General features: G+C 39.7%; 1 protein-coding gene across 6 annotated transcripts in view; it reads right to left on the bottom strand.

The window, feature by feature from the left end:
• Window positions 1-27,137, bottom strand: part of MACROD2 (mono-ADP ribosylhydrolase 2) — an 893,899-nt gene that overhangs the window by 287,469 nt on the left and 579,293 nt on the right. For all 6 annotated transcript variants that reach the window (XM_039569266.1, XM_039569265.1, XM_039569264.1 and 3 more), the window contains one exon: window positions 10,632-10,662. In XM_039569266.1, coding sequence (XP_039425200.1) covers window positions 10,632-10,662 — 31 coding nt within the window. The remainder of the gene's footprint in view (window positions 1-10,631; window positions 10,663-27,137) is intronic.

Below are 27,137 nucleotides of genomic sequence, written 5' to 3'. Positions count from 1 at the left end.
TATTAAGTAAAGAACATTACTATGAGTAGGCCAGTTAAAAGAGTCCCATATTCCTAATATAACCCTAGAAGCCACACAGCTGCCGCGCAATTCCAAAAACTAGATAAGAAGAAAGAAGAAAATAAGCAAACATCTACCGAAAGTTCCCAAGTTCTCTACATAACTGTCAGAGTAAATAATTTTCTTTAGGCTGCTACTGCTTTCCTTTCCACCTGGAACCAGCTTACCTCCTGTCCCCTGGAACAAAATCAGAGTCTATCTGAAGCTACAGATGCTCAGACTTGCCGGCAAAAACAACAGAATCATAGAATGGCTTGTGTTGGAAGGCACCCTAATATAATCTAAACTTCAACCTCAAATTTTTGCTATCTTTTTCAGTAGCCATAACACATCCAGCCAAACCAAGGAGTCATTTTGGTTCCCATGGGATCAGACACAAAATCACTCCACAAACACAATTTAGGTTGTTCTCTCTTTAAACCAGGATCTTGTAAGCCACTGTGACTTTTCCTCCTCAGAACTAATCCAGGAGCTCCCTGTCCCACCTCAGTGATGGATGAGGTGTTGGGATGCTCTCAGTAACCTCTATCACACCCACCAAACCCTCTGACTGAGAGCGAACAGTTTGTTTATGGGCGGTGCTGGTGACAAGCACACCAACAAGTCCCCTCATTCAGTCAAATGGGAGAATTGAAGGATTAGTCTGTCATGCCAGTACAGGGCCTCATTTTTCTTCTGTGCTACGTGGGTCACCCCCCTTCCCGCAGCCTGTATTTGATTGTGATTAATTCATCAAGGCTGGCTATAGCATGGAAATGAAGAAATGGATTGCTAATTACAGTTATCTTCTCACAGAACACCCCTTGAACTGGTCCTTTTCTGCAGTAGTGACAGCTCAGAAATAAACCAAATGTAGCTCTATTGAGCAGAAGCCTGACTTAAAGTGTATTTTAAAGCAGAAGGTGACTTCCCCCTGCCCAAACCAGCTCTTCAGTGTAAATGACTGACTTCTATCCTGTCTGCCTGGCAGGTACACAAAGAGCCTGTCCACATTTGTTTTCATAGTTACTTTGTTAATATGCACCAAATTTCTGACTTAACACTCTTCAACAAGAAGGTGCACATTTGTTTCTGCATGCCTCACCCTGAATAAACCTGATGGGGAATTTAGTATGTATACAATTACTGCCAAGTAAACAAACCTAGCAATGATTCTACTCTGCACAGAAGCTCTGGAAAGGATTCGAACTTCTTCCCCAACAGTACTCACAGAAAGGTAAATTCTGACTCTTGCTGCATTTTCTCTGCAATAAGCCTCATGTGTTCTTACAGGCTGTGTAATATTTCATTGATACAGGCAACTAGCTTAAATTGAATAATCAGATTCTGATAGATTAGTCAAACAGGAAACAATTCCATAACAACCTGATATTTTATTAACAATTATAAATATGGAATTTGAGAAATAACACTTCAGTCCTGGCAACGCATGCATGCAATTTGTTTTATTCACTGATACAACCACCAGCAAGTTACTTGAGTTGCACAAATTCAAAGTATATGTACAAATCTAACTTTTTATTACCTCAGAAATTACCAGTTAAAAAAAAAATCCTTTCTTCTGGAAAAAAAAAAAAATCAGACCATTGTAATAGATGCTTCCTTCCATTGTTGTAATTCACAGTATTTTATACTATTTTCTGGTGCATCACACCTTGAGACAAAAGACAGGTTAACATTTTGCGAACATGTGCGACACACAACAGCTCTAAATGCATTCCCAAGACAAAAAGGAATAACTCAGCCTCTTCCAGGCCCAAGGTGGCCTTCCATTAACCCAGCTGCCAACACAGTCTGCGGTGTGCAGAGCTGCAGAATACATCTTATAAACAGGATTTTGGCTTAGAAACAGGATTAGTCATTCACTACACAGAATCATCCAGCTCTGCTATTCTGCCTCAGTGGCAGTTGCCCTTTCCAGTGATATATGGCAGCATTCCTATTTAACAAAGACGCAGGACAAAGGACAATACAGTGAATGACCCTCAGAGCCAGAGACACCTTTAGCTTGACTTTCAGGTACTTTGATGATAGCAAGCCTATTCTGTCGATCTTTTCTTTCATTTCAGGAGAAAGATATTTGCCCTAACAGCAACACATTTTTACCTTTCACAAGCCACCTAAAAGCCTCCATATTATCACACACATTTCTTCTGAACTTCTTGAAGTGACCAAAGTTAAGAATGAGAGATGACCTTGGTAGTGTAAATTTATGTATATGGCGACTTTCAGTGTTTGTACTGGAGTGGTATTAAGGGTCTCCAACACTGACTAGGACCATTACAATAGATATTGCATAAATAAACAATAAGAGGCAAAGTCTGCTATCGAGAATAAAAAGTAGGACAAATAAGGCCCAGAACCACAATATTTTGTGGCCAGAACAAGACAGAACTATCCCTCCACACTAAAAAATAAGGTAATAATGAGAAAGAGAAGCTGTTTTCCTGAGGCATTTACTATCTAATGCAGTTGCAGAAGTTCAAAAAGATACCAAAGGTTGACACCTTTTTGGTAAAACTATCTGATGTACATGACGCCACAAATATTATTCCTACTCAACTTTAGTGTGTCAGGGCTTTTAAAAGCTCTACAAGGACACATAGATAAAGGCTTGTACTACTATTCTGTCCTCACAGAATGAGTTTTAAGCTCTGAGTGGGAGTCAACTGAATACACACAGAGTCACAGGATACCTCAGGCTGAAAGGGAACCATGAGGATTATTGAGTCAGACTCTGCTCCTCACAGGACTACCTAAAATTAAATCATGGGACTAAGTGCATCATGTTCATCAGGCTTCATGGCAGCTTCCTTCTGTTTATTTTTGTAAACTCCAGATAAAACAATTGCATGGTATTAAAATGATTGTGGGTGATCATCTAGGAATAGAAATCTTGCCCTTGGCGAGCTTTTCTAGCTGCTAAAGTATACAGGACGTGTGTGGTATAACTAGGATTACATACAAGACTAGTTATGCCAGAGTGCACAGGTAAATGAAATCTGCCAAGTGCTAAGATGTGGGAAGGCATGAAAAAGATATTCTTATAATGACTATGTTTTCACACTACATCTAATCATGAATATGGTTAAAAGACACCCACAACAACATGGTAGAATTCACTAATGGATTGGGCTCCAAGTTAAGTTTTAGACACATACTCTCTCCTGGGGCAAGGGGCAAGATTACATCAAAGAAAAAATTAGGATAGCAATAACTGGGCCTTTTACCAAGAAATATTTTATACTTCATGTATCATCTTAATGTAATGTCTCTAGGATGAGGTCCGTATAGCTTTATTTTCTTACTTCAATTCATTTCTTAATAAATTAGCTTCAAAGAGCTTAAGCTTTTCTGGAGTGTAAAGCCACAGAACAAACACATCAGATTATCTTGTTGACATCAGCCAGGAAAATTTAGAAAAGAGAATAAGTGATTCTGTTGGTATACAACAAAATAGAGTTTTAACTTTCCTCATGGTAATTAAGACATTCCTAATTCTTTGAATAGAAAAAGATAAATATGAAAGCAAATAATATATCTGACCAGCTGAAGCCCTGTTTATGATTTCTGCATTATGCTTTCTGAATACCAGAGAACTTTTCCAACTTATTTATGCTTTAAAGGATAGTTACCCAATTAAAAAAAAAAAATACAAAAAGTGAAAGGAAAAAGGGGAAAAGTGCCCAAAGCTCAACATGTCTTTGATGCCTTTGGAGATGTTCCTGGCTTTTCCTCAGCAGTCTGGAGATACCTATAGAGCTCATTGCAAAAGGAACTCCATGCTAGGAGCTTCAAGATGGAAAACACTATGAAATAAGAGCAAGAGAGCGCACAATTGTTTCTTGCGGAGTAGAACCCAGACAGTGAGGTTAAAGAGGGTGGGCAGCTGCAAGATTGAAGGGAGCAATTAATATAATAATACATATCTAATATAAATATGAATGAAATATAAATATATATAGATATAATTTTAAAAGGAAAAAGTAACTACATAGACTTTTATTTCTTCCTAAAGAGAACATAGAAAAGACTAAAAGAGAGGCCACGAGGCAACTGACTATTCAGTGATCAACAGTCTAAGTTTTCAAAGGGAAATTTTTAAGGACAGTCAGTAAATGCCATTTGAATGAAGGACAGGATTTGTCCTCTAGTGTTCAGGGGAAATGCTGCAAACTGGACCAGTCAGCAAGACCTTCAGAATAGATAAAATTCTAGATAGTCAAACTACATTATCCATAAAAAGCCAATTTCCACTGAAAAAGAGAGATTATTAAGTCTCTTGTCTGGAGTCAAGTTAGAGCTTCTTCTTGCTAAATACATCATATGAATGTTAATTTTAGACTGCTGAGAGCTCATTGATTTACACTTCCCTGTAATAATTTTTTTAGTATTTAAATTATGGGAAGACACCAATTAGTATCATGGACACCTCACTGTCTGAAATAAGAACACTGTTAAATAATGCATGTAACAAATTTTCATACAAGTAGTAATTAGATTTCTAGGATTACGTGAATATTATAATAGCAATTTCATAGCTGTTACCATTATTAATTTTAATAATAATCTATTTAACCAGTGATCAGTCCCAAAAGAAGCATCAAAGAATGAATTCTCATATATCTTCATTTTCTCTAACACATTACATTATGCCAATTATGGAGCAAATAACAAAATGCAATTAACTCCCAGTGAGTTACAAAAAAGGTCTTTTAAAACCACACAGTGTCAAAAAAGTTGATGTGGTCTGCATTGAGGGATGAGGAGTTACTGATCAAGTTAAAAAATTACCTTAGTTATGAAAATCTTATTAATAGGAACTTTCCTTATGTGACCTACTGGATTGGGAATTTTTATCACAAAGAATTTATATGATAATATTCATTTTCTGGGATAATCTCAACTGACATCACAATATCCAAATCCTGATGATCACATAAGCCTCAGGCCTTTTTAATGGTGACAGGAACTCAAAGCACCAGACTGGAGATAAATACAAAACTACTTCATAGTTACTTATTACACATTTGTGTATAGTGGCTCTGAAAAATTTACAGCTAACTCCTTCCTTGGAAAGATGACAGTGCAACCCTTATTAGAATTGCTCATTAAAGGAACATCTATCCCAGAAATGAAATGCCAACAGGAAAATGAGAAGAAACAGATGAGAAAGACAGAAATAGACGGCCTCAACCTTTAACCCTGTGTCAGGAATTTATGCTGCCTTTGAAAACATTTGGTTTAGTCTTCTGACTCAGATTTTCAGAGGGCTTTTATAATCCTTTAGTAGAACACCTGCCGGTTAATCCCTTGTTATAATCTACCTTGGATCACCTCATAGAGAAGAGCTGATGGATATGCTCCCAGCCCTCTGTGGCAGGATGAATCACTCTTTGGACCCTGAGCAGGATACACTGGGGGTCAGGACAGTGGTGACACCAGCTGGCACACAACCAAAGGACCTCCTCCTCCAAATCTAAAGCAGACCAGAGGATCTGTGCTCCCTCCATGCATCCACCCTTGAGAACGGATTATATGCTTCTATTTCCTATACACACAGCCTAGTTTACTCTATTTTTTTTTTTCTTTTAAGACTCCCCTTTCACAACACGTAACAAATAAAACCGTTCAATGTTCTCCTCATGACCAGGCCAGAAGCTACAGCTAAGCCTCAGTGGCCTGATTCTACAAGCAGCAAGACTTCAATGTAATAATGATGTTTAAAATGTGGTGAAACTGCATTTCCACCACCTAAATCACCACAGACATTCTGCACTTCCATGGCATTTGGTCTTTTTCTCTCTGTGTTTTTAAAAGAAATGCAAGTACAAATTCATAACAAAACTAAGAGCTGCCACTATCTTTCTTCTCAGAAAGAGTAGAGGACATAATTTTCATGAAATCAAGCTAAGGTACAACATACAGCTATATTGATGTAGAGCTAGAAATACACACCAGTTGGAGAATTCAGTTTCATCTTTCTTCCCCCACTTACTTTCTTCTTTTTTCCCCCCTATCTTAAGTTTAAAATAACATTTAAATACTAGTTTCTGTTTCCAGAGAGCAGTTTATTTTGCCAACATAAGTATCTCGGAATGAAGCCAAACCCTATATTACTGTAAACTAACAGTATGGAGGGAACACATAGGTGTGCATAGACCATAACATCTTGAATACCTTCCATATGCAGCCTATCCTACAATTATCTCTCAACATATTTGTGACAAACAGGAAAGTTCCTGTCTCCTTACATCCATTTGCAGAGCCCTGTTTTAGTTTTGTGGCTTGGAAGCTTTGTAGCACCATATCCAACATCCTTGTTCACTTTGCAGGCTGCAAATACCACAATTTGTAGAGAGGTTCTTAAAGACGCAATAACTCTTTCAGAAAATCTACCAAATAAAGTGGCATTTTCCCCCCAATCCCCCCTTCCGAAGGTACCTCAGACATAGTAAGACAGCAATTATGGGGAAACTGGACATGTAAATGGTGATCCACTGCTATAACATTGTCTTGGGGTGACTTTATGATGTGTATCCCATATCGCTGCTCTATGCCAGAAATTAATTTTGTGCATTTCTGTGCCTTTAAACTGAGCCTTAGAGGGGGGAGAAAAAAAAAAACTGAGCAGAACTTTCAAAGCAGTGTTTCAAGGACACACAGAGATAGAGTCAGCTCTGCATTCTGCTGCAGCGCGAGAGAAGAGCAGGAGGAAGCACCCTACTTGCTTTCCAGCCAGATTTTGGCTTTTTTTTTCTCCGGAGGGAGAGGGAGAGTTGAACTTCTGTTTTCCTGGGACTTCGTTTATTCCCTTCTTTTTTGGACTGTTTCAACATCAGAACACATCGGGACTTTTTCCACCAAGGTGGAGGCCCTGGAGGAGGGCCCACCCCACCCCAGCTCTGAGGAGGAGGAGAGAGGCTACCTACGGAAGGACTCTGAAATCTTCCCAGGTTTCTCTCCACAGCAAGAGATTTTATTATTTAGCATTATTATCCTCTTCCGGTGCATTTGTTAAATAAATAGTTTTTATCTTTTTCACTTTCCTTCGAAGAAAATTTATTTTTTCCCCGAACCTGGTGGGGTGAGGGTGGTTGTAACCTGCCTTCTATCAGGGGATATTTCCAAACTTGCCCAAACCAGCACAAACATGAAAATCTGACACACTACAGCCTAAAATAGCACTTTGTACCCTCTGAACTATAGATTTGTCTACAGATTTTTTTCCAAACAGATAGTAAAATCGCTTTAAAAAGGAAAAAGAGACAAAATGTAAGAAAATTCCTAAAAATCTAACTGGTCTGGCTTAAAAAAAAAAAGAAAAAATAAGAAGACAATGTTAAGATGGCACTTAGGCTTATGTTTGTGTGTTACTTAACAGCTGCTGAGGATGTGTAGCTTGATACTCCAATACCCCCTAATACCATGGGAGTGATGTAAATCCCTCAGACCTCCTCGCAAAACAGCTTTATTTAGGAAACTTCATGCTCTTGGTATAAACGAAAGCATTTATTGCAACCGAAGAGAGTAACCCAGGCATCCACAGGGATATAAACCTTCACAGCCTTTGCTTTCTTAGACTGATTAGCAGCTCATAAGCTTATTAAAGGTGATAGGGATCTCTTAGTAAAATATATTAGTGATTGGGGATCTCTTAGGGAATTTTTTTTTCCCAGAGTGCCTGTGGGCAGACTCTCCTGTGTTGTGTAGTCCTTACAAACATTTAGCATTGGTTGCTTTCTATGTCATTTTTCAAAGATAAAATCCCTCATTTGAATCTATCAAACTTCTAAATCAAAGATCCTTTGTGAGCGGATTTGTTGCCAGCACTCTTTAAACTGGAGTATATGAAAATTCAAGTTTTAACTGCTGGCACAGTGCAGCAGTCAAATGGCCTTCCCAAGGCTGTAACTTGTTCAAGCTGAAACATCCACTGCGTGATGGGTGGAGATGGAGCATCAGGAAAGTGTGGAAGAAAGGTAGACTTTTCCTCTATCCAACACCCTGCCCACAGAAAGGAATCTGCCCTTTGCCAAGACCTCGGAAAGAGCCTTGCTTGCTTGTTTCTTCCCAGCTTCCTTTTTATGGGAGTAAAGGCGTGCTCTGCAATGATGAAAACAAGAATGGACTGCTCCCCAGAGAAGTGTGAACACTGTCCTAATGACAAGAGTGAAGGTGAGCAATCTGTACATCTACATGAGTCTGGAGAAGAACTCAATCCAGATTCTAAAACTGGATATACTCAGTTGATCTCTTGCAAATTTCTCTGCTTCAATTTGTAGGAGAAATTGAGTCCTCAGCCAGGAGTTTCTGAAGGGAAAGCATTTGCTTGCATGGATCCAAGATGAGAAAACAACAAGTGTGTTCCTTCTATAACACTCTACTGGGACAGTCCAGTGTTATGTGCACAGCACAAGGATATCCTAATCAGCTTGGCCACCAGGAATGAGGCTGATCCACTTTTTCATCTACACACTGCCTTTATCTAAAGGAATATGCATAAATAAAGGGAAAACCCCAACAAAACCAAAAAGATGAAAGCATAGTTTTGTGGGGTTTGTGTGTATTTTACATTGCAAACATGTCACCACCCACAGCATAATTTTAGCAATGCAACAGCTATCAAATATTCTTGAAAATACTGACACCTGAAGCCAGATGCAGGGCTGCCTGCTTAATTATTACTCTCAGGCAGTACATCTGAAAGTCTGTAAAGAAGGAAAATATTTTTTTAAGCGAGGAATAGAAAGTATTTATTAAAATGCAAACAGTACCATTGATTAGAGGTTGTATTCCCCCCCAAAAAAGCCACAAAAGCAGCCTAAGAAAAACAGAGCATTTTAGCACAAATGCATTTTATTTCCAACAGTGAAAACAGCAAACAATTACAGAAAAAGCATCTGTCACAGTGTAAAATGTTTCAGTAATGCCACAGCTACCTTCGAGAAAAGCATCATAAACCTCACCTAAACTCAAGATTCCTATCAGAAATCCTTTCCAACTTTCTCTGCTGGCTTTGGGGGACCATATTTCTCACCTGCTGAGACTTTTCTATTAACTAGGCCAATTCTAAAAAAAAAGTGAACTATTATTATTTGTACATCCCACTTACTAGTAATTTCCATATATTTATAGCACGACTTGCTTGATTTTGTAAAATAGTAACAAAAATGTATCTATGTAAAAGATCAAGATTTAAGCCAATGAGTCAAGGCCTAAAATGCAAACCTTGCCTCCAAGTTCAAAAGGAGGACCAAAACTGAGAACTGAGGCAGAGCTTTCTCTGAAACCAGATTTATATTCAGCCAATTCTAGTGCTCTGCATCATATTCTGCAACAATGCAAATGCAGTTCAAGTAAAAGGGAATAAAGCACCCACATTGAATTAGATTTTACCTTCTAAAGCCTATTTCATATTTACAATCATAAAATAATTTTAAATGAGGTCCTTGAAAAAGAAGGAACAAGCCTAATATTCCTGCCTTCCTTTCTCCCCTCTTGAATCTGAATTACCTAATTAGTCAAAGCTCAAATTATCTAACAATTACTGTATGTTATGACTTATGTCATACTACATTGTTACATGATGTTTTTTTTTTTAATTTATTGCTGTTTAGCATAAAATCATTGAATAGTTTGGGTTGGAAGGGACTTTAAAGATCATCTGTTTCCAACCCTGCTTCGAACACCTTCCACTAGACCAAGCTGCTCAGACTCCCATCCAAGCTGACCTTCAACAGTTACGGGGATGGAGCAACCATGTGTTTCTCTAAAACATCCTTAATTTAAAAACTTGAAATTGTATAAGTAATCAAACGTACAATCATTTCTATGCATTTATTGAACCTAAATGGAAGAAAACTCAACGTAGGTTATTGTTTAATGAAAAAAAATTCCCTTTGTAAATTGCATGTTTTCTCAAATTTCTCAATATTTTGCTAAATATTGAACTGTTTGTTTTCTTCTGCCTTCAAATATCATGCTCACTTCTTTTGGCCAACTAAAAGCAAGTTGACTATCAGTGATGGATTACCTTATGATTACAACAAAGCAAGAGACTTACAATAACCCTTTCCTTCCAGTTCCTTCAGGCCATGTTAATTTGCATGTAAATTAATAAACTAAAATTGTGGAAGCAAAACTCAAGGGAACTAAGATAATTTCCTGTTACTTGAGCATGTTGGCTTGGCTATTATTTTTTTTTTCCTGCCAGTCTCGAACGTTGTGGCATCTTTCTTGCTTTCCTTCTGGGTGGAAAACTTTGCCAGACCCCTGTTTTTTCCTGTTGAAGCCACAGCAGCATGTTTAAGAGTTACTGCAGAAGTGTAATCACAGTTGCAAGTCTTCACCCACAAGCTCTAAGGGTTATGCTAAGGGTATATCCCACTTACCAGCACACCAGCATCCAGTCACAGCTGAAGGCTTTGGGCCTCTGTTTTTTAACACAGTATAAATATATTGGTGAGACAAAATGACTGATGAGACATCTGATACAAAATATCACTGTTTGAAATACCAATAATAGGGAAAAACGAGTAAGAATAAGTGACATTGAAGGTCTGTCTTACCATAAATTCCGGTTGAAATACAGGGAAAGGCCTGTAAAACAAATGAAACAAAAAAAAATCAGCAGGATTTCTGCTTACCATACTTTTTATCAAAACCAAGAGTGTTTTTAAATGCCTGTTTTTCAACACCCAGAGATTATATGTTGTAGCATTCACTGTTACAGCAGTCAAATCACAGGCATGCTCATGTATGTGAATGTATGCCTCAAATATTTCATATGTGTTCTTTGCTGCCACATTAATAAAGCTGCATTCTTTTTCTCATCTTGAGCTCCAAGCAACATTTGAACACAGAATTATTCTTAAAACTGTCTTTTGAGCTAAAATTTAATGCTATGAGCTAAAAATTAATGCCATAAGCTACTACAGTAGAAAAAAAAAGTCATATCATGTGGGTAGAGTTAGATAATGTTTCTTCATCAGTAAAACAAGCTTGGCCAGCTTAGACCCTGTTATGCCGCTTTGCCATGCCCTCATTCACTATAATCTCCTTTTTTGATTCAGTTCTTAACCTCAGTTCTTTCAGACATGTGGTTCATGGTGTGATCCAACACAGCTGTACTGTTACAAGCCAAAGGTTTGCAAACTGGTGCAGGGGTAGGAACTGGAAGACGCTGATGAAAAGAAAGAGTACATCTTTGGGGCAGCTTGGACACCAAAGAATATACATCATGCAACAAGAAATATTACAGACACTGTGCCAGCAAGAACAATAATTTACATTTCTGCTAGCTGTATGTGTTGTCTCAAGATTTGCATTTCTGTGAGCCAGAGTCAGTTTTCCACCAGGAAAAAACAAAGCTGTCGTTTCACAAGAGAGGCAATTTTCTTCGTGTTCAGCTGATATGTGGTATCACCTTTGCCTCCCACCTCTGGACTGACAGCAGACACAGCTCAAAGGTATGAGAGCACCTGGGACCAAAGTCTCAAATATCCACCCTGAGGCTCCCTCCAGATCCCCCAGCAATGAGTCATCATACAAAAGAAAGAAATTCTCCTTTACTTAATCATACAGGAAAACATTATTCAAAGCTAATGCTTGCTTTATATTTAACCAGGGAATTAATTAGGGAATGGTGATTAAGAAAGGAGACGTCTAATGGAAAGAATACATCCTCCCCTCCCCTCTGAAAATGCTTAACTAAAATAAAATGGAGGAGAATTATAGTCTCATTCCTTCTCATAGCCACTACAACTTACATCCTGAAAAGTACTTAGCTTTGTAGTTTGTACCCAATAAATCACAAGAATCAGCTCTTTAAAGAAATGAAGAATAGAGTAGAAAAAAGAAAAAACAACCACCACATGGTTACAGAGCTCAGGCTGAGGTGGCAACAGATATTTCAGCAATCAGAGAGAAGCACAGAGGAAGATTTTGTCCATTTTAGAAAAAGATCTTAAAATTCACCACCATTGCAGTTTCCACATGTTAAGAGACCTTTGCTCCAAACAAGTGTTTTGTTTTCTATTCTTTGCAGAATTTGAATAACAGCATAGGACTTGGATACCCATTTGCCTCAGAAAGTGAGTAACTGAGTATTCATGGTTTTCTCTTACTGGCCTGTAACAACTGTGGATGAGGGGAAACAGTGCTGCAGGACCTCCAAAAGTCCACCAGTCCCGTGGCTCCTTGGGTAACACCCCACATGGCGCCTAGGGGACACAGCTTCAGATCCCCACATGTGTGACAAAGCCAGCCACCTGGTGGGCCTTGGGCTGGAGTGGCTCTGCAGCCCTCCAGCAGCAAAGAGCACCAGCTCCCCCCAGGTCACTGCAGATTCATGACTGCTACAAAGCAAAGGGCATCAGACTGACACAGTGTCTAAGCTGTGTCACAGCTTAGATCCTTAAGGATCACAGATCCTTAAGGTTGTAAAAGACCTCTAAGATCACTGAGTCCAACCATTAAATGAGCCTACTTAAAGCCATGACAGGGACCTTGAAGGGATTTACAAGACTGGCTGATGCACTATGGGACAGGCTCAGCACACACTGCCAACATCTGGCACCACAGATGTGTATTGGGGTGCTGGATCCAATCACCTGCGGGCTCCAGGGGAACAAGCTTCCTTCTCATCATTGCTCAGAGAGAGAAGATGAGAACTGCATTTTCAGCACTGCATGGCAGCCACTTGTCAAACTTGTTCATCTCCATTCACAGAATAACACGCTCTTAGGCCACTCAGCAAGCTCTGGCTGGCAACTTGTGTGTTGTGTATATTTCTTAACACTTTAAAAATTATTGTGCAGGCACAATCATTACCTTGCTTTCAGTTTCTGTCATGCAGCTGAAACATATCTGGAATGCAGCTACAAGGCTGTATAAAATCCCATCAAGTTCCTCTGGAATATATGTCTGAGCCGTAACTCAGATGAGCTCTGCCCTCTCCCTCATTCAGAGATGATCACAGCACATAACCAGCAGATGTAATTTCGTAAAATGTGACAGTGCTTTTATTCATTCAAGAAAGACCCGTGCCTGAGATCACATATCAACCATGTTTCCTCTTGGCTCCTAGGGAGACAATTTAGTCTAGATGCCAGGTTGAAATTACTGGCAGAGCAGTAATGGGGAATTCACAGCATGGATATCAACATACTATAATATTTGGCTTATGGACAAAAGATGTTAAGGTTTCTAAACTTTTCTGTGCATAATAACTTAATTATATATCTGATTTCAATTTAAAAAATCTGTTTCACAATAGGTAACATTCATTCCTATGTCCACAATAAAAATGTTTCTCATCTTAATTTGTTGCTGGTAACTGCTATTTATTGATGAACCTTTAATTTCTTTGGTACCAAAATAGCATGTTTGCTTTATTTGGGGACTACTAAGAGATGCTACCCTGATAGCACTCAAACCAGACACAACTCTGGAGTTAAACATAATTAATAAAGGCAGGAGCTTCCTACTACTACTGTGCTTTTGCAATTGTCTAGAGAAAGAGGCCAAATTAAATCAGGTCTGTGAATACTATAAGACTGAAATTTATTTAATTCCTGTAGGACAGGATGTGGGCACTCAGCCTCTGGTTCTTTTTAATCCAATGTGTCTTTACTAAGGCTACAGCAGCAGTGCTAATTAGGATGAAATGTAATGCAGCTCTATGAGGAACATTTACAATAGTCACCATGTGGAGGCCAAGTTGGACTCTCCGACATTTCAGTAAGAAGGACCTGGGTATTTAAATACTTAAGGGCTTATCTACATCAAGGGGTTCTAGTTCACACTGAGCTGCAATGTATTAACTGTTATATATTAGATGAATACAATTGCTAAGTCTACATGACCAGACGCCTCCTACTGCAGCCACAGCTCCTAATTGCTTTCACAGAGCAAGGACTTTCTTCAAATTAAGTGCTCGGCATTCTGAACTGGTCTCCCAGCGTCATTTCTGCCACAACCAAGCCATATGCAAGGTAAGCACTTTTCTTCCAGCACATAACACAGCAGACAAAAATAATATCAAACACAAATCCTTCTCTGATTTCACTGCACCATCTTATGAAGAGGACTAACTCTCCCGTTTGAGAGCCATTCCTTCCTGCCCCTTGCATAATTGATATTCCTGTTCATCGGCCAAAGCTCCTAAAAAGCTCGCGCACCTGAGATGCTTTCCAAAATAACATGCTCTACAAAAGTGCTTAATTTCAAAAAGCACAATAAAACAATAAACTTCAGGGACTATTCTATGTCTTTTGCTGCATGAACTATTCACAAAGTACCTATACACATATTTAAGATCAGTAACATCAAACACTCAGAGTCAAGCTTTGCTGCTTTGACTAGATCAAACTTATAAAGCAAATTATTTTATAAACCAGTAACTATAATACTACTCTTTTGCCTCTTAAAAATCCTCATACTACTATCTGGAAAAAAATAAATTAAAATCTTACGCTATTTTCTAGCCTCTCTCCTGAAATTAATTCTCTTTTTGTCATCATTCTGAACCATAATTTAGCAAACAACAGATTTTGGAAGTAACTATCATTCAAAGAAAACATATGTGAATAGGAAATTCCAACATAATTCCCCATCCTGAAAGTGAAGAGAAAAAAAAAGAGGAACAATTGAACTGAAGTTTTCACTACAGACAATACTAGCATGTTTGTTATGTCTTTAAAGAATAACAAAAAGCAATTATCACCTCAAAAATAATCAATGTCTTGAACACAGCATGTCACACACAAGCCTTTAGGCATTTGTACAAGCTCCCTCATCCACACACTGGAAGGTTCTCTTCACCAGAGTCACACACTGGACACGCAAGTGCCGAAAGAGTTGGAGGGAATTCCTTGGTAGAAACATAAACATTCAGCTACTTCACAAGCCTAAAAGTTTACATACTGGCTGTGGGGAGGTTCTCAAAGGATGCTGACAGCTAACAAAATGCTGGTCAAGCAACTACAGCTGAAGCTCGGATTCAGACCCAACATGAAACATCCTTTCTGTATTGCGGCTTAAGACTCTTCCAAAGGACAACAGGTTTAGAAAATTATATGCAGCAATAATCAAATTTAAAATAAAAATCCAACAGCTGTGTGGCAAAATGGTGTGTGGCGAACCTGTCACAAAGCCACTGACAACTGATTGAAGGACTACTATTTAGTTAAACGACTTGCAACAAGTGCATAGAGAAATTCAACACAACTCAGAAAACAAAGGTCTGTCGAGTTTCCACAGGACCTCCACAAGTTTCCCCTCCATGCTGGTCACACTACTTCAGGTAAGTATTTACCACAGAGGTTGAGGTTTTCTTTAAGTCTGTTTATTTACACAAGAGAGCACTTACTGAGAGAGGCCACCTAAGAGGTTAAGATGGCAAAAAGAGTATCTTTAAAATTTCCTGTTAACCAAACTAAACAGATCAGGTGGCTGCAGGGGAGGATCTTCCTTTGATTACCTGTTTGCTGCGTGGCAATATTCTCATTGTTCAATTATGTGTCTCAGTTTACACAGCGAATGAAAATTTCTTTTTTTATTGAAGTAATCAAAAACTTCAACCAAATGACATTCGTTCAAGAATGAGTGTGGCAAAAAAATATCGAGGAATGACTGCTAAGAATTACAAATTCTTTCTAGCATCTGTGTGTTCTAACTTTACATGAATTTAAGATAGACTTTTGAAGACACAGAAACCAGATGCTACAGTGACCTTCACAAGACAGTAGCTATATGGAATATGGAATACTGTAATATGGAATTAACTTAAGATGGTTCACTACTTGAGGAATCTCAGCAAATTTTTATTTTAAATTTTCCAAATTTAGAATCTTTCAGTAATAGCTCAATTAACTGCCTGGATAAAGGTTTGGACTTTAACTGGATCAAATAATTTGATTTCTCCACACACAAACTTGGTTTTGGGGTGGGGGTTGCCTGTTTTTTTCCCTAAACTATTTGAATATTTGTAGTTAGAGTGAAAAACTTATGGGGGAGCTACAAACCAACAGTTTGGCACATATTTTAAAAATCATCATCCATTTATATTTAGAAATACTGAGATATGAAACTCAACTGCTCAAAGCAGGGCCACCTAAAGCCAGTCACCCAGGACCATGGCCAGTAAAGGTTGGAGTATCTCCAAAGATGGAGACCCTACAATGTCTGTGGGCAACCTCTTCTGCAGTTTGACCAACCAGAGAATAAATAAGTCATTTCTTGTGTTTAAATACTGGCCCTCCCAGCTCTCTGCTGTCTGAAGATTCCCCAGAGTGCTTTGTTCCCCATCATCTGAGTCACTAAAGATCTTTAATAGCACTGGCCCCACAGTCAGCCCCTGGGGTACATGACGAGTGACTAGCTTCCAGCTGGACCTTGTGCCACTGACCACCACCCTGTAAATCCCAGCAGCTCAGCCAGTTTTTAGTCCACCTCTTGCACAGTAAAAAAAAGACAGAAATACAATAATTGGGCTTATAAGACAGCATCTGCCTAGGATGTTTAGAAGCCATTGCAGTTGAAATACCAATTAAAGCAGCAAAAACACAGATGATAAGGAAAGAATAAAATATCAAATGCAAATTTAGAACAATTTATTTTTTCTTTCTATACCATCCTGTGTCAAAGCAGGCTTGAAATGAATGACAAATTGATTTTGAACCACATCTATGATGTGCTTTTAGCCCCAGTAGAGAACAGTTACGAGTTTCCTTCATGATGAAGAGCAAGAAATTAAAAATCCCCTTTCCTTTTTCAAGAAAAGAAAGGAACATTCACCTGCGTGCCCCATATTGCATCAGCCTCACAGCGCTACAGAGCACAGAGCAGTTTCTGGGTTTGCCTCTAGAGTCCCTGAGCTCTCAGTGGCTAATTACTTTGAGAGGAAATTTTGAAGATGCAAATTCCTTTACAAGAACAATGCAGATACAGTCCTTATTATTATTTTTTTTTAAATGAAGGTTACAGACTATTTTCAGAAGACTAATAATACTGTTTAATCATATTAACTTAAAAATCCCTAATGTAGTAAGGGATTCCATTCTTTCAGCCTGACAGGCCACCTGCACAGCAGGCTCTGGGCACCTCTTCCCCACTGCTATATTTCTACTCACAAGATCCTGTGATATCCACAGATCACAGACCTCATCTGATGTGTGCACTGCTAAGAGGAAATCTGGGATCCAGTTTCATCTCTGCTTGCCCATTTCCAGGCTGGACTTCTGGCCTGAGGTTCTCTCTACAGTTAATGAAGAGGGTAATTAATCTGTTTCAGGTCAAATGAATGGCTCTTGTGGGGAACTGTTGACCACAGAGCAAAGCTCTGTGGTAGATTTCACCTAAATTTACCCAAGCTAAATTTAGGTGAAACAAATCTTTCCCTCAGAACAGGAAATCATATATAAGTACTTGCCAGAAAGATTCAGGAACTCTCTCTATTTTCTAAGTCCTCACCACAGGAATATTATTCCATTGATTCAATATAAAATTACTTTTAATGAAAAATGTTGAGCCAGACTTCTCCAGCTTCATGAGATGAGCAGGGACTTCCAAGGCCAGAAAAATCCACTCTGCTTCTCCAAAGAGTCAATTAAGAACTACACAGAACCCTCAGTTTTGTGCATTGGTTTCATGTCCAGGAGCACAGCTGTGAGAATCAGATCTGCTATACTCAGTGCAGGCTCCTGGTAGCCCAGGGAGATTTCCACCCCAGAAAATGCCAATGCTGAGCCACACATGGTGCCCAGAAGACACAGGCATTGCAAGCCTAGCCCAAGTCCACATGGGCTGGTAGGAGAGGACACACCTAATGCAGCATCAGCATTTCCAACATCCAGGTCATTACTTACTAGCAACTTCTTAATGAGCTCGTGTCTAGGTCCCTCATTCAAATCGATACTGTGCCACATCTACAGATCAATATTAGATTTACATTTATAATATTTTCAAATGAAAAGAAAAAGGAATAAGAAACCACAAGACTATATATTGATATAAAAACTTTAGAAAGGAGATATTCAGCAACAGAGGTGTTTACTGACCACAGTGACAATTACTTCATCCTTAACACTAGGTTGGCCTGTTCTTACTGCTTCATCTAAACCAACACACCCAAGGAAATACCGCTGCACCTTTACTGTGGTTTGATTCAGATCTAAGCCAACCTTGCAAGAAAGTTATTAAATGACATTAACATAGTAGTGAGATCACACTCTGACAAACAAGAATGAGTTAAGTTTAGGGCAGATGGATATTGAGGCTTTCCTCTAAATGTCCTTAATTTGGAAGGTTTTAGACATACTGTCTCCTGAACCTCAGTGCAATTTTAGTTTTTTACTATTTGTGATATTTATAGCTCCCATTTATATAAGTAATATGTAATTTTAATGCAGGTCTAATAGTTCCAACTGCCATTGACACAGATTGTAAAGTGAAAAAGGGAGAATACCTTGTTGAGTGAGATGCTATTTTATATCGCTCCTGCCACCCTAACCACTGCAATACAGTGGGTTAATGTCTTATTTGGATTCCAACCTTGTCAACACATCAAAGATCCTCCCAGGTGAAGAGGAGCAGGGCTATGCAATTTATCTCCCATAACCTGTAACGTCTCTGTCACTCTGGTCCAGGGTGACCAACTGCAATGCATGTTTCTTTTTGAGAGAGGTAAGAGAGATGCCTTGAAGAAGTACACAGTGATGAAAGGTATGAGACAGGCATAGACCTTGGGAAATGTCAAGGGAGATCACAGTCAAAATTGCCTTCTTTATCCAAAATAAGTAACAGCAGTTGTGGATTATGCGACTATAATTCTGTGGAGAAGGTCTGGTAACATAAATTACAGTAAGGACAACTTGAGACTCTTTTTAAAGACCAAGCAGGTTATTCGTATTTTTAGCTTATATTCTACTGTTCCCAGGCACAGTCCCTATAGATATTTCTATGGCTATCATGAGTCCCCTCAGTGCAGTGCTTTTCCCCTCCCTATTTATTATCTGCTGTCACCCCACTCTATCATTTTTTCCTTTCCATCCTTCTGCACACTCCTCCCCGATCACAGATTGCTGCCATATGCCCTGTTCCAAATTCACTGCTTCCATTATCACTTCCCTTACAGCTGGGGCACATCTGCTCTCAGATCCACTTCACAATTTTTCCTAAGGCCCTGCCTTGCTTTCAGCACTGCTGGAATGCCTGTGCAAGGAAGGCAGCAGCTACAGGAAACTAGCCACCATCTGTGGTTTGATTCAGAGCCATTGCAAGCAGCAAGAAACCCTCAGCTTCAACTACAATCCAAACACTATTTCCACTGGTTTTTCTCTTTCAAACTGCTGTTGAATGACACAAATAAACAAGGTAAACTGCACCGATATTACCAAAACCAGGTCAGCACTCTGGATACCTCATTTCTGGCACACTGGGTTTGGTTCAGAAAACAGAAAACAACAGACTTGCTGCCTGAAAGAAGGTTCTGGAAAAATCAGTGGCAATGTGTTCAACAGGGGCCTCAGAAAATGAGGAGTCCTGAAGAGAGACCAATCCAGGTTTGCAGGTTCTGACACATTTCCTCATTCTGAGTAACCCTGACACTGTTTCTACCAAGTTGAATGAATCTGCATAACACTTTCCTTGGCATCAGTAAATGTGTCAGGATTTGTCTCAATAAAACTTCAATGTCAATGCAAGAAAGGCTCTCATACATATAGGAAAAGTAGAAAGAAAAAGACCCCAAAATCTGAAAAAATACATCTATTTTCTCGAAGTTACTTCAGCTTTCATTCTCTTATAGACATTTATTCCTCGTCTCAGGAGGTGTTGCTGCAAAAATACAAGGTTAACAATTTTAAATAGAATTGTGACTTTAATTCTCCATGTCCTCCTATTTAATATATTGATCCAGACAGGTTTTTTTATTGAATTCAAGTAACATAATGACTTGTCAAATTCTTCCTACTTTCAAATGTTCTGTATGGAAATAACTGGTATGTATATTTTTAAAATAGCAAAAACAGCTGAAGTGAATAAAAGGCATAAAGATTTCTCTCTCTTTTTAAATACATTTTTCCCAAATGAAGAAAACTGCACAGAGCAATCGAAGTGAAACACAAAAATATAACTATCACTTTGATTTCCCTGTCTTTTCTGGTTGAGTTACCCCCAGACGCCTTTTTCATGAAAAAAAAAAAAAGGCATATTGAAATCTCTGTGCTGTTGCTTTCCTTTTTTTTAAGGAAAGACAGACATGAAAAGATCTGAACCAGAGACACATTATTATTCAAGAAACATTATAAGAAATAACCACTTGCATTACTAATACTTCATCATTCATGCAAACTATTTAGCATGAGAGACAAAAGCAGCTTAAATATATACATACAGCTATGTGTATGTCAAAGAGATACCAGCTCTGGAGAACAAACACAGAGAAGGGGAAAAACCAACAAAAAACCAGCCAATACCAAAAAATCCCAAAGGAGGGAGAAAAATGAATGAAATTAAGAACTTGTACTTGAGGATGCTAAAGGTTTGGCACAGTTAAATGGTTTTACAGTTTCTTGTTTTTAAATACCTTGATAAGAATTAAGAGTTAACTGCAAGGTTCCTTATCATGTGCTGCGGTAATGACTGTATCAAAGCAAAGGGGGAAATACTGATATAGTATTAGAGCCCCACTTCTTTTTTGTGTCTTTCCTCCAAGCACCCATTGATTTCAGCAAGTGTTCTTCACATGTAGTGATTCCACGACGGGGCTCTAATTGCTTCTTTTCAGACTGATGTGAAGGCATAAACACACATAAATTTCCATTTGTGCTCATGGGATTTGTATGGCCAACACTACTTGTTTTTCTTCCTGAGTCTGTTCCCCTGGCTCTTGTACTTTTAAGGTCTACTCCAACAGAATGCTTCTGTCTTGCATTAAAATACAGTTATGAAATTCATAACTAAACAGTACTTTAAACCATATTGTTTAATCTATGACTTTTCCTCTGACAAGTGTGAAAACGTGTGCAATATGACAGAAGGTTTGCTATAGTAATTGCATGTTGTGATTGAATGAGAGAGTAACAACGACGGAAATAACTGTCTTGCTGAAATTGCTGCAGAAGGTAAGTTGCTCCTGGATAGTTTTAACTCATGCACCATCTGTTTCCACAGTCCTTAAAATGTTTCTTCAACTAGTTAAGGGATTTTATTGTTGTTCCTATAGGCATTGCCACATTTTCTCTGACCTTTTGCACACTGTACTTTGGAAAGTGTGTCTCTCCATCCCTTTCAGTCCTTCCTCCCCTCCAACCCTCCTCACTGGGACTCAATTATCCACTGCCCACATCTGACAGACCTCCCACTCATGTTTTCTAAATTCTTGCCACATTAGCTAGCAAAGAGGAGATTATATATGGCAAAATGTGTAGGTCCCTTTGTGTATTTTTCCAGTAGATGGAGACACAGTGTTTATTTCCCTAAAAGCTGACATTATTAAACATCAGTTCAAGAATCAAGTAATATTCAAAAATTATTACAGTCAAGACTTACCTAGCTGTGAAAAAAGAAATATATCTGAATAATAACCACACTGTAGAGTTGAATTACAATGCTAAATCCTTTGCAATACAGCACTAAGTAGCACTGCATTAAACTTAATAGATTATCAAGACTCATAATTAAAAAAACCCAAACAGCTCAAGTTAAAGTGAAAATGAACAACAAATAAAATCTTTTCATCTAAAGCATTGTCCCCTTTACACATCAGCAAAGCTCTACAAAGAAATTACCAGCACAACAAAACTGTTATTATAACATGGCACACAGTGACATTACGTTACCACAGTAAGGTTGTAGTTACAACAACCTTGTAGTTACAACAACTGAGGTCCCTTCAATTCAACCCTCCAGGTGAACAAAAAAAAAATAGGGGATATCAGATGAAACCAACGTGTTGCAAGTTAAAAATGAACAAAAGGAGATTCTTTTTCACATAAAACAGTGGATGCCACAGAAATGAGAAAAGTTTATGGGAGCTGAAAATCAATAATATGAATTCACCTAAGAAAAAAGCCAAAGAGCTATTTAAAGCATGAAGATAAAACCTGTGGATCAGAAAGTGCCTAAGTGATGAAAAGCCAGGGCTAGGAAAGTGTTCTGACAACGGCCATTCAATGCTTACCCCATCCTTACACTCCCCACTCAGCATCACCTTTCAGCCAAAGCAAAGGCAGGGCACTGACTAAGACACACATTTGGTCTGACCCAGCATGGCCCTTCATACACTCCTCAGCAAACTTTCTGTATAACTATCAAGAAAATTATGAACAAACTGGCAAGAGGTGAAGGTTTGGGGGTTTTTGTAAGCTAAAATCTGTGAAACCAACAAATTGCATCAGAGCAGCAATTGCCAAAATGGGAAATGACCACAAGCCTCCTCTGCCCTGACCAAGACAGGGTTTTAGAGAGCAAATCTTCCATCCCATTTGCTTCTGCGGATGCCTTTTGAGAAATCCTTCCCTGTAAAGATAATCAGGATCATCAGGCAGGGGAGTTTATTGCATGACATGCTCTTGCTTCTCCGTGGCATGAACAAGGAACATGTAACACACATGCCAGTGCTAATCATAAAAGGGACTACAGACTCTCCTTATCCTTAATGGATTTGCTCCAGCCACCTGGCAGTTTACTCACTTCCCTTGTGAAGCCTCTCTCCCTCTGGCCTCCTTTGTTTCTTCCCAATGTGCTGCTGTAGGAGGCTTTAGGAAAGACTTCATCACTGCACAATGAACACCTCTGAATCCGAAACATAAAATACTACATCGCCTTATCTTTATGACAAAAGAAGACATGTTTTATGCTCACCTTTCATAAACATACTGAATACACTGATGCTCATAATATTTTAAATATTTGACAAATCTCTACTCACTGTTCCATCTGGGAGCAGCATTCTCATTATAGAGCCCCCTAAGAAACATACCATCCCCAGCAACATCTTAAGAGTTGAGCATGTGATTTACCTTTCCAGAGAGAACTGTTTTCAAGAAGTCATCCAAAATCACTTTCAGAAAATTTCTCCCCAAGGAGTTACAACTAATTAAGAATCCATTCATGGGTTAGTAATTTACATGATTCCATTGTGGATTCTGCAATTTTTATCTAAAGTCTTTGAAGTTTATATATAATGTCAGTCATTCTGAGTCATCAGTAAATTACAACCCTCTTTACTCTGCTGCTGGAAACGCTGTTAAATATATGGAGCAGATCTGGTCCTGACACCACTCCCCCTAATACTGCTGTTAACCTCTTTCATTGAGAGAACAGCTTTTTTATTCTTTGTATTAATTTCTCATTTGCTAATTGATTTTTAATCCATAACTTTTGAAGGCTATTGATTTCTCCATCCCATGAATCTTTTTTGGTCTATTGTTTGGTCAATAAACAATGCTGCTTATTTTCTCAAAAATAGCCAGCAAGGAGGGAGGCTGCTGCTGCAGCACAAGCTTTTGTGGTTTAGTTGGTGACAGAAATAAAGTAGGAGACTCTCTCTAGAGTGTCCAGACTAGACAGTTAAGACTTTCATCCTTAGCTCAGTTAAGGGGGCACACACTGCCCAGGACAGACGGGTAGAGCTGGGCAAAACCAGCAATTCTAAGTGAAAGTAGAAGCAAACAGAGAACAGGGAGACCAATACATGTGACTTTCCAGACAAGTTTTGAGCTGTTCTAATAATAAACCAGAGAAATAGATTAAACATTACATATTATTGAGCAGTGGACCCTGACCTTTCTCAGTCCATACACCGCAAGCAACGTCAGCCCTTGTCTTCCCTGGCACATGGAGCACTGTGACAGCAACCCTGGCTTCAGCTCGCTCGAGCGAGCTGTAGCCACAGGACAAAGAGCACTGCTAAAGGTTTTGGTTTTTCTTCTGAAGAAGAAATTATTTTATTTTACAGATGTTATGACAGTAAGCACGCCTCATAAAAATAGTGGCACAATGACTAATGATACATCAAAATACTGTGGTTTCAGCTGTATATGGAATATATTTGGGATGATTTGGCTGATTACCAACATAGTACTACAAGTGTAACACAAAGCTGTCTCACTTCTCTCCTTCAAAATATTCCTTCAAATCCAGTGTCCAAAAAACTTCACAAATTTTAAGCTGGTATGTCACTTTGTCAAATCCTAACAGCTAACACTACCTCTTCAGTGGGCTCCTGGTCCTTAAACAGCCATCTTTAATATACCAGCAATAAAAAACCATAAGCTATGACTGATTTGGTCTCTTCAGCTGCTGGGATCAGTCCAGACAACCCATAAATTCTTTATGAACTAAAAAGCAGAAACTTAAAGTACACAGATTAAGCTAAACCACTTTAATACACTTCAGGATTTTGGCTACCACTTCACCTGTAATTAACATCGACACTAGTATGTTTTACCATATTAGAACCAGTATGGTCATAAGTCTAGCATTATGGTAGGAATAAAAAGTGGCCAATCCCATAATGTGACTCATGGAAAATCCATATGTGATCTGGCAAAAATTGTAGTCCTTTCTCCTCAAGCCCTGAGAGTTTCCAGGACATGGTTATGCCATCACTCAGGACAGTGAAGGACACCTGTAATGGATTTCCATCTACAGAAAAGCCTCGTCTGAGAACTGAAAGGAAAATTGTGTGATGATGTAGGATAGAAGGGGAAAAAGGATGAGGATACGAGTTTTGCTCTAAGAGCACCTGTAAGATCAAAGAGTTTCAGAGAGCATTTGGCTGTAATTGCAGACACTGTAAATCATAAATTTATCAGTATCAGGATCTTAATGCAGAAACTCCAAGGACAAACAAGTAGCAAACCTACTTCATAAAATACTAACGCTTCCTTCTGACAAAACACTTTCCTCACTAGAATCACACAATCACAGAAGCAGAATCACAGAATGAACTAGGTTGGAAAAGACCTTTGAGATCATCAAGTCCAACCTATGACCTAACTTAGCACCTCCTCATCAACTAAACCATGGCACTGCGTGCCACGTCCAGTCTTTTTTCAAACACATTCAGGGACAGTGACTCTACCACCTCCCTGGGCAGACGATACCATTGCCCAATCACTCTTTCAGTGAAGAATTTTTTTCTGACATCTAACCTAAACTTCCCCTGCCGCAGCTTAAGACTGTGTCCTCTCGTTTTGTCAGTGGTTGCCTGGGAGAAGAGACTGACCCCCACCTGGCTACACCCTCCTTTCAGCCAGTTGTAGAGAGTGGTAAGGTCTCCCCTGAGCCTCCTTTTCTTCAGGCTAAACAACCTCAGCTCCCTCAGCCGTTCCTCACAGGGCTTGTGTTCCAAGCCCTTCACCAGCCTTGTTGCCCTCCTTTGGAGGTGTTCAAGCTTCCTCAATGTCCTTCCTGAACTGAGGAGCCCAGAACTGGACACAGTACTCAAGGTGTGGCCTCACCAGTGCCGAGTACAGGGGAAGAATGACTTCCCTAGTCCTGCTGGCCACTATTCCTGATACAGGCCTGGTGCCACTGGCCTTCTTGGCCACCTGGGCACACTGCTGGCTCATGTTCAGTCGGCTGTCGACCGGTACCCCCATGTCCCTTTCTGCCTGGCCACTGTCTAGCCACTCTGTCTCTGACCTGTAGCGCTGCAGAGGTTTGCTGTGGCCAAAGTGCAGGACCCAGCACTTGGACTTTTTAAACTTCATATCGTTGGACTTGGCCCATCTATCCAACCTGTCCAGGTCCATTTGCAGACCCTCCTACCCTCCAACAGGTAGGACACATACTCCCAGCTTAGTGTCATCTGCAAATTTACTGATGGTAGACTCAATCCCCTCATCCAGATCATCAGTGAAGATATGAAACAGGACTGGCCCCAGCACGTATCCCTGGGGGACACCACTAGTGACTGGCTGCCAACTGGATGCAGCACCATTCACCACCACTCTCTGGGCCTGGCCATCCAGCCAGTTCTTAAACCAAGAGTTTGCACCTGTCCAAGCTGTGGGTTGCCACCTTTTCCAGGAGTGTGCCATGGGAGATGGTGTCAAAGGCTTTGCTGAAATCCAGGTAGACAACATCCACAGCATTGCCCTCATCCACCAGGAGGGTCAACTAATCATAAAAGGAGATCAGGCTGGTCAGGCAGGACCTGCCCCTCCTAAATCCCTGCTGGCTGGGTCTGATACCCTGGCCATCCTCCAGCTGCCGTGTGATGGCACTCAGGATGATCTGTTCCATAACCTTGCTGGGCTCTGAGGTCAGGCTGACTGGTGTGTGGTTTCCAAGATCCTCCTTCTGGCCCTTCTTGTGGATGGGCATCACACTGGCCAGCTTCCAGTCATCTGGGACCTCCCCAGTGAGCCAGGACTGATGGTAAATGATGGAGAGTGGCTTCACAAGCTCATTTGCCAGCTCGCTCATCACCCTAGGATGGATCCCCTCTGGTCCCATACACTTGTGAGCATCTAAGTGGCTCAGCAGGTCTCTGACTGCTTCCTCCTGGATAACAGGGGGGCTATTCTGCTCCCTGTCCCCATCTACCAGCTCAGGAGGACAGTTGTCCTGTGGATGAGCTGTCTTATTGCTGAAAACTGAGGCAAAGAAGGTGTTAAGTACCTCTGCCTTTTCCTCATCTTCAGTTACTAAATTCCCTCCTGCATTTAATAGAGAATGGAGGTTGTCCTTCTCCTTCCTTTTGCCATTAATGTATTTATAAAAATATTTTTTATTGTCCTTCAGAGAAGTTGCCAGATTGAGTTCTAACTGGGCTTTTGCCTCTCTAATTTTTTTCCTACATGACCTAGCAACTCTCTTAAGCATTTCCTGAGATACCTGACCCTCCTTTCAAAGGTGATACAACCTCTTTTTTTTCCTTACTTCTTTCAAAAGCTCCTTGCCTATCCAGGCTGGTCATTTTCCTTGTCAACTCATCTTTTGGCACATAGGGACAGTCTGTTCCTGTGCCTTCAAGACTTCTGTTTTGAAGCATGCCTATCCTTCCTGGACTCCTTTGTTTTTAAGGGCTGCTTCCCAAGGAACTCTCTGAATAAGTCTCT

The sequence above is a fragment of the Corvus cornix genome, chromosome 3 (assembly GCF_000738735.6).
Source record: "Corvus cornix cornix isolate S_Up_H32 chromosome 3, ASM73873v5, whole genome shotgun sequence".
Classification (NCBI taxonomy): domain Eukaryota; kingdom Metazoa; phylum Chordata; class Aves; order Passeriformes; family Corvidae; genus Corvus; species Corvus cornix.
Note: the sequence above shows the minus strand (reverse complement) of the source record. Positions and strands in the feature narration are given on the sequence as shown.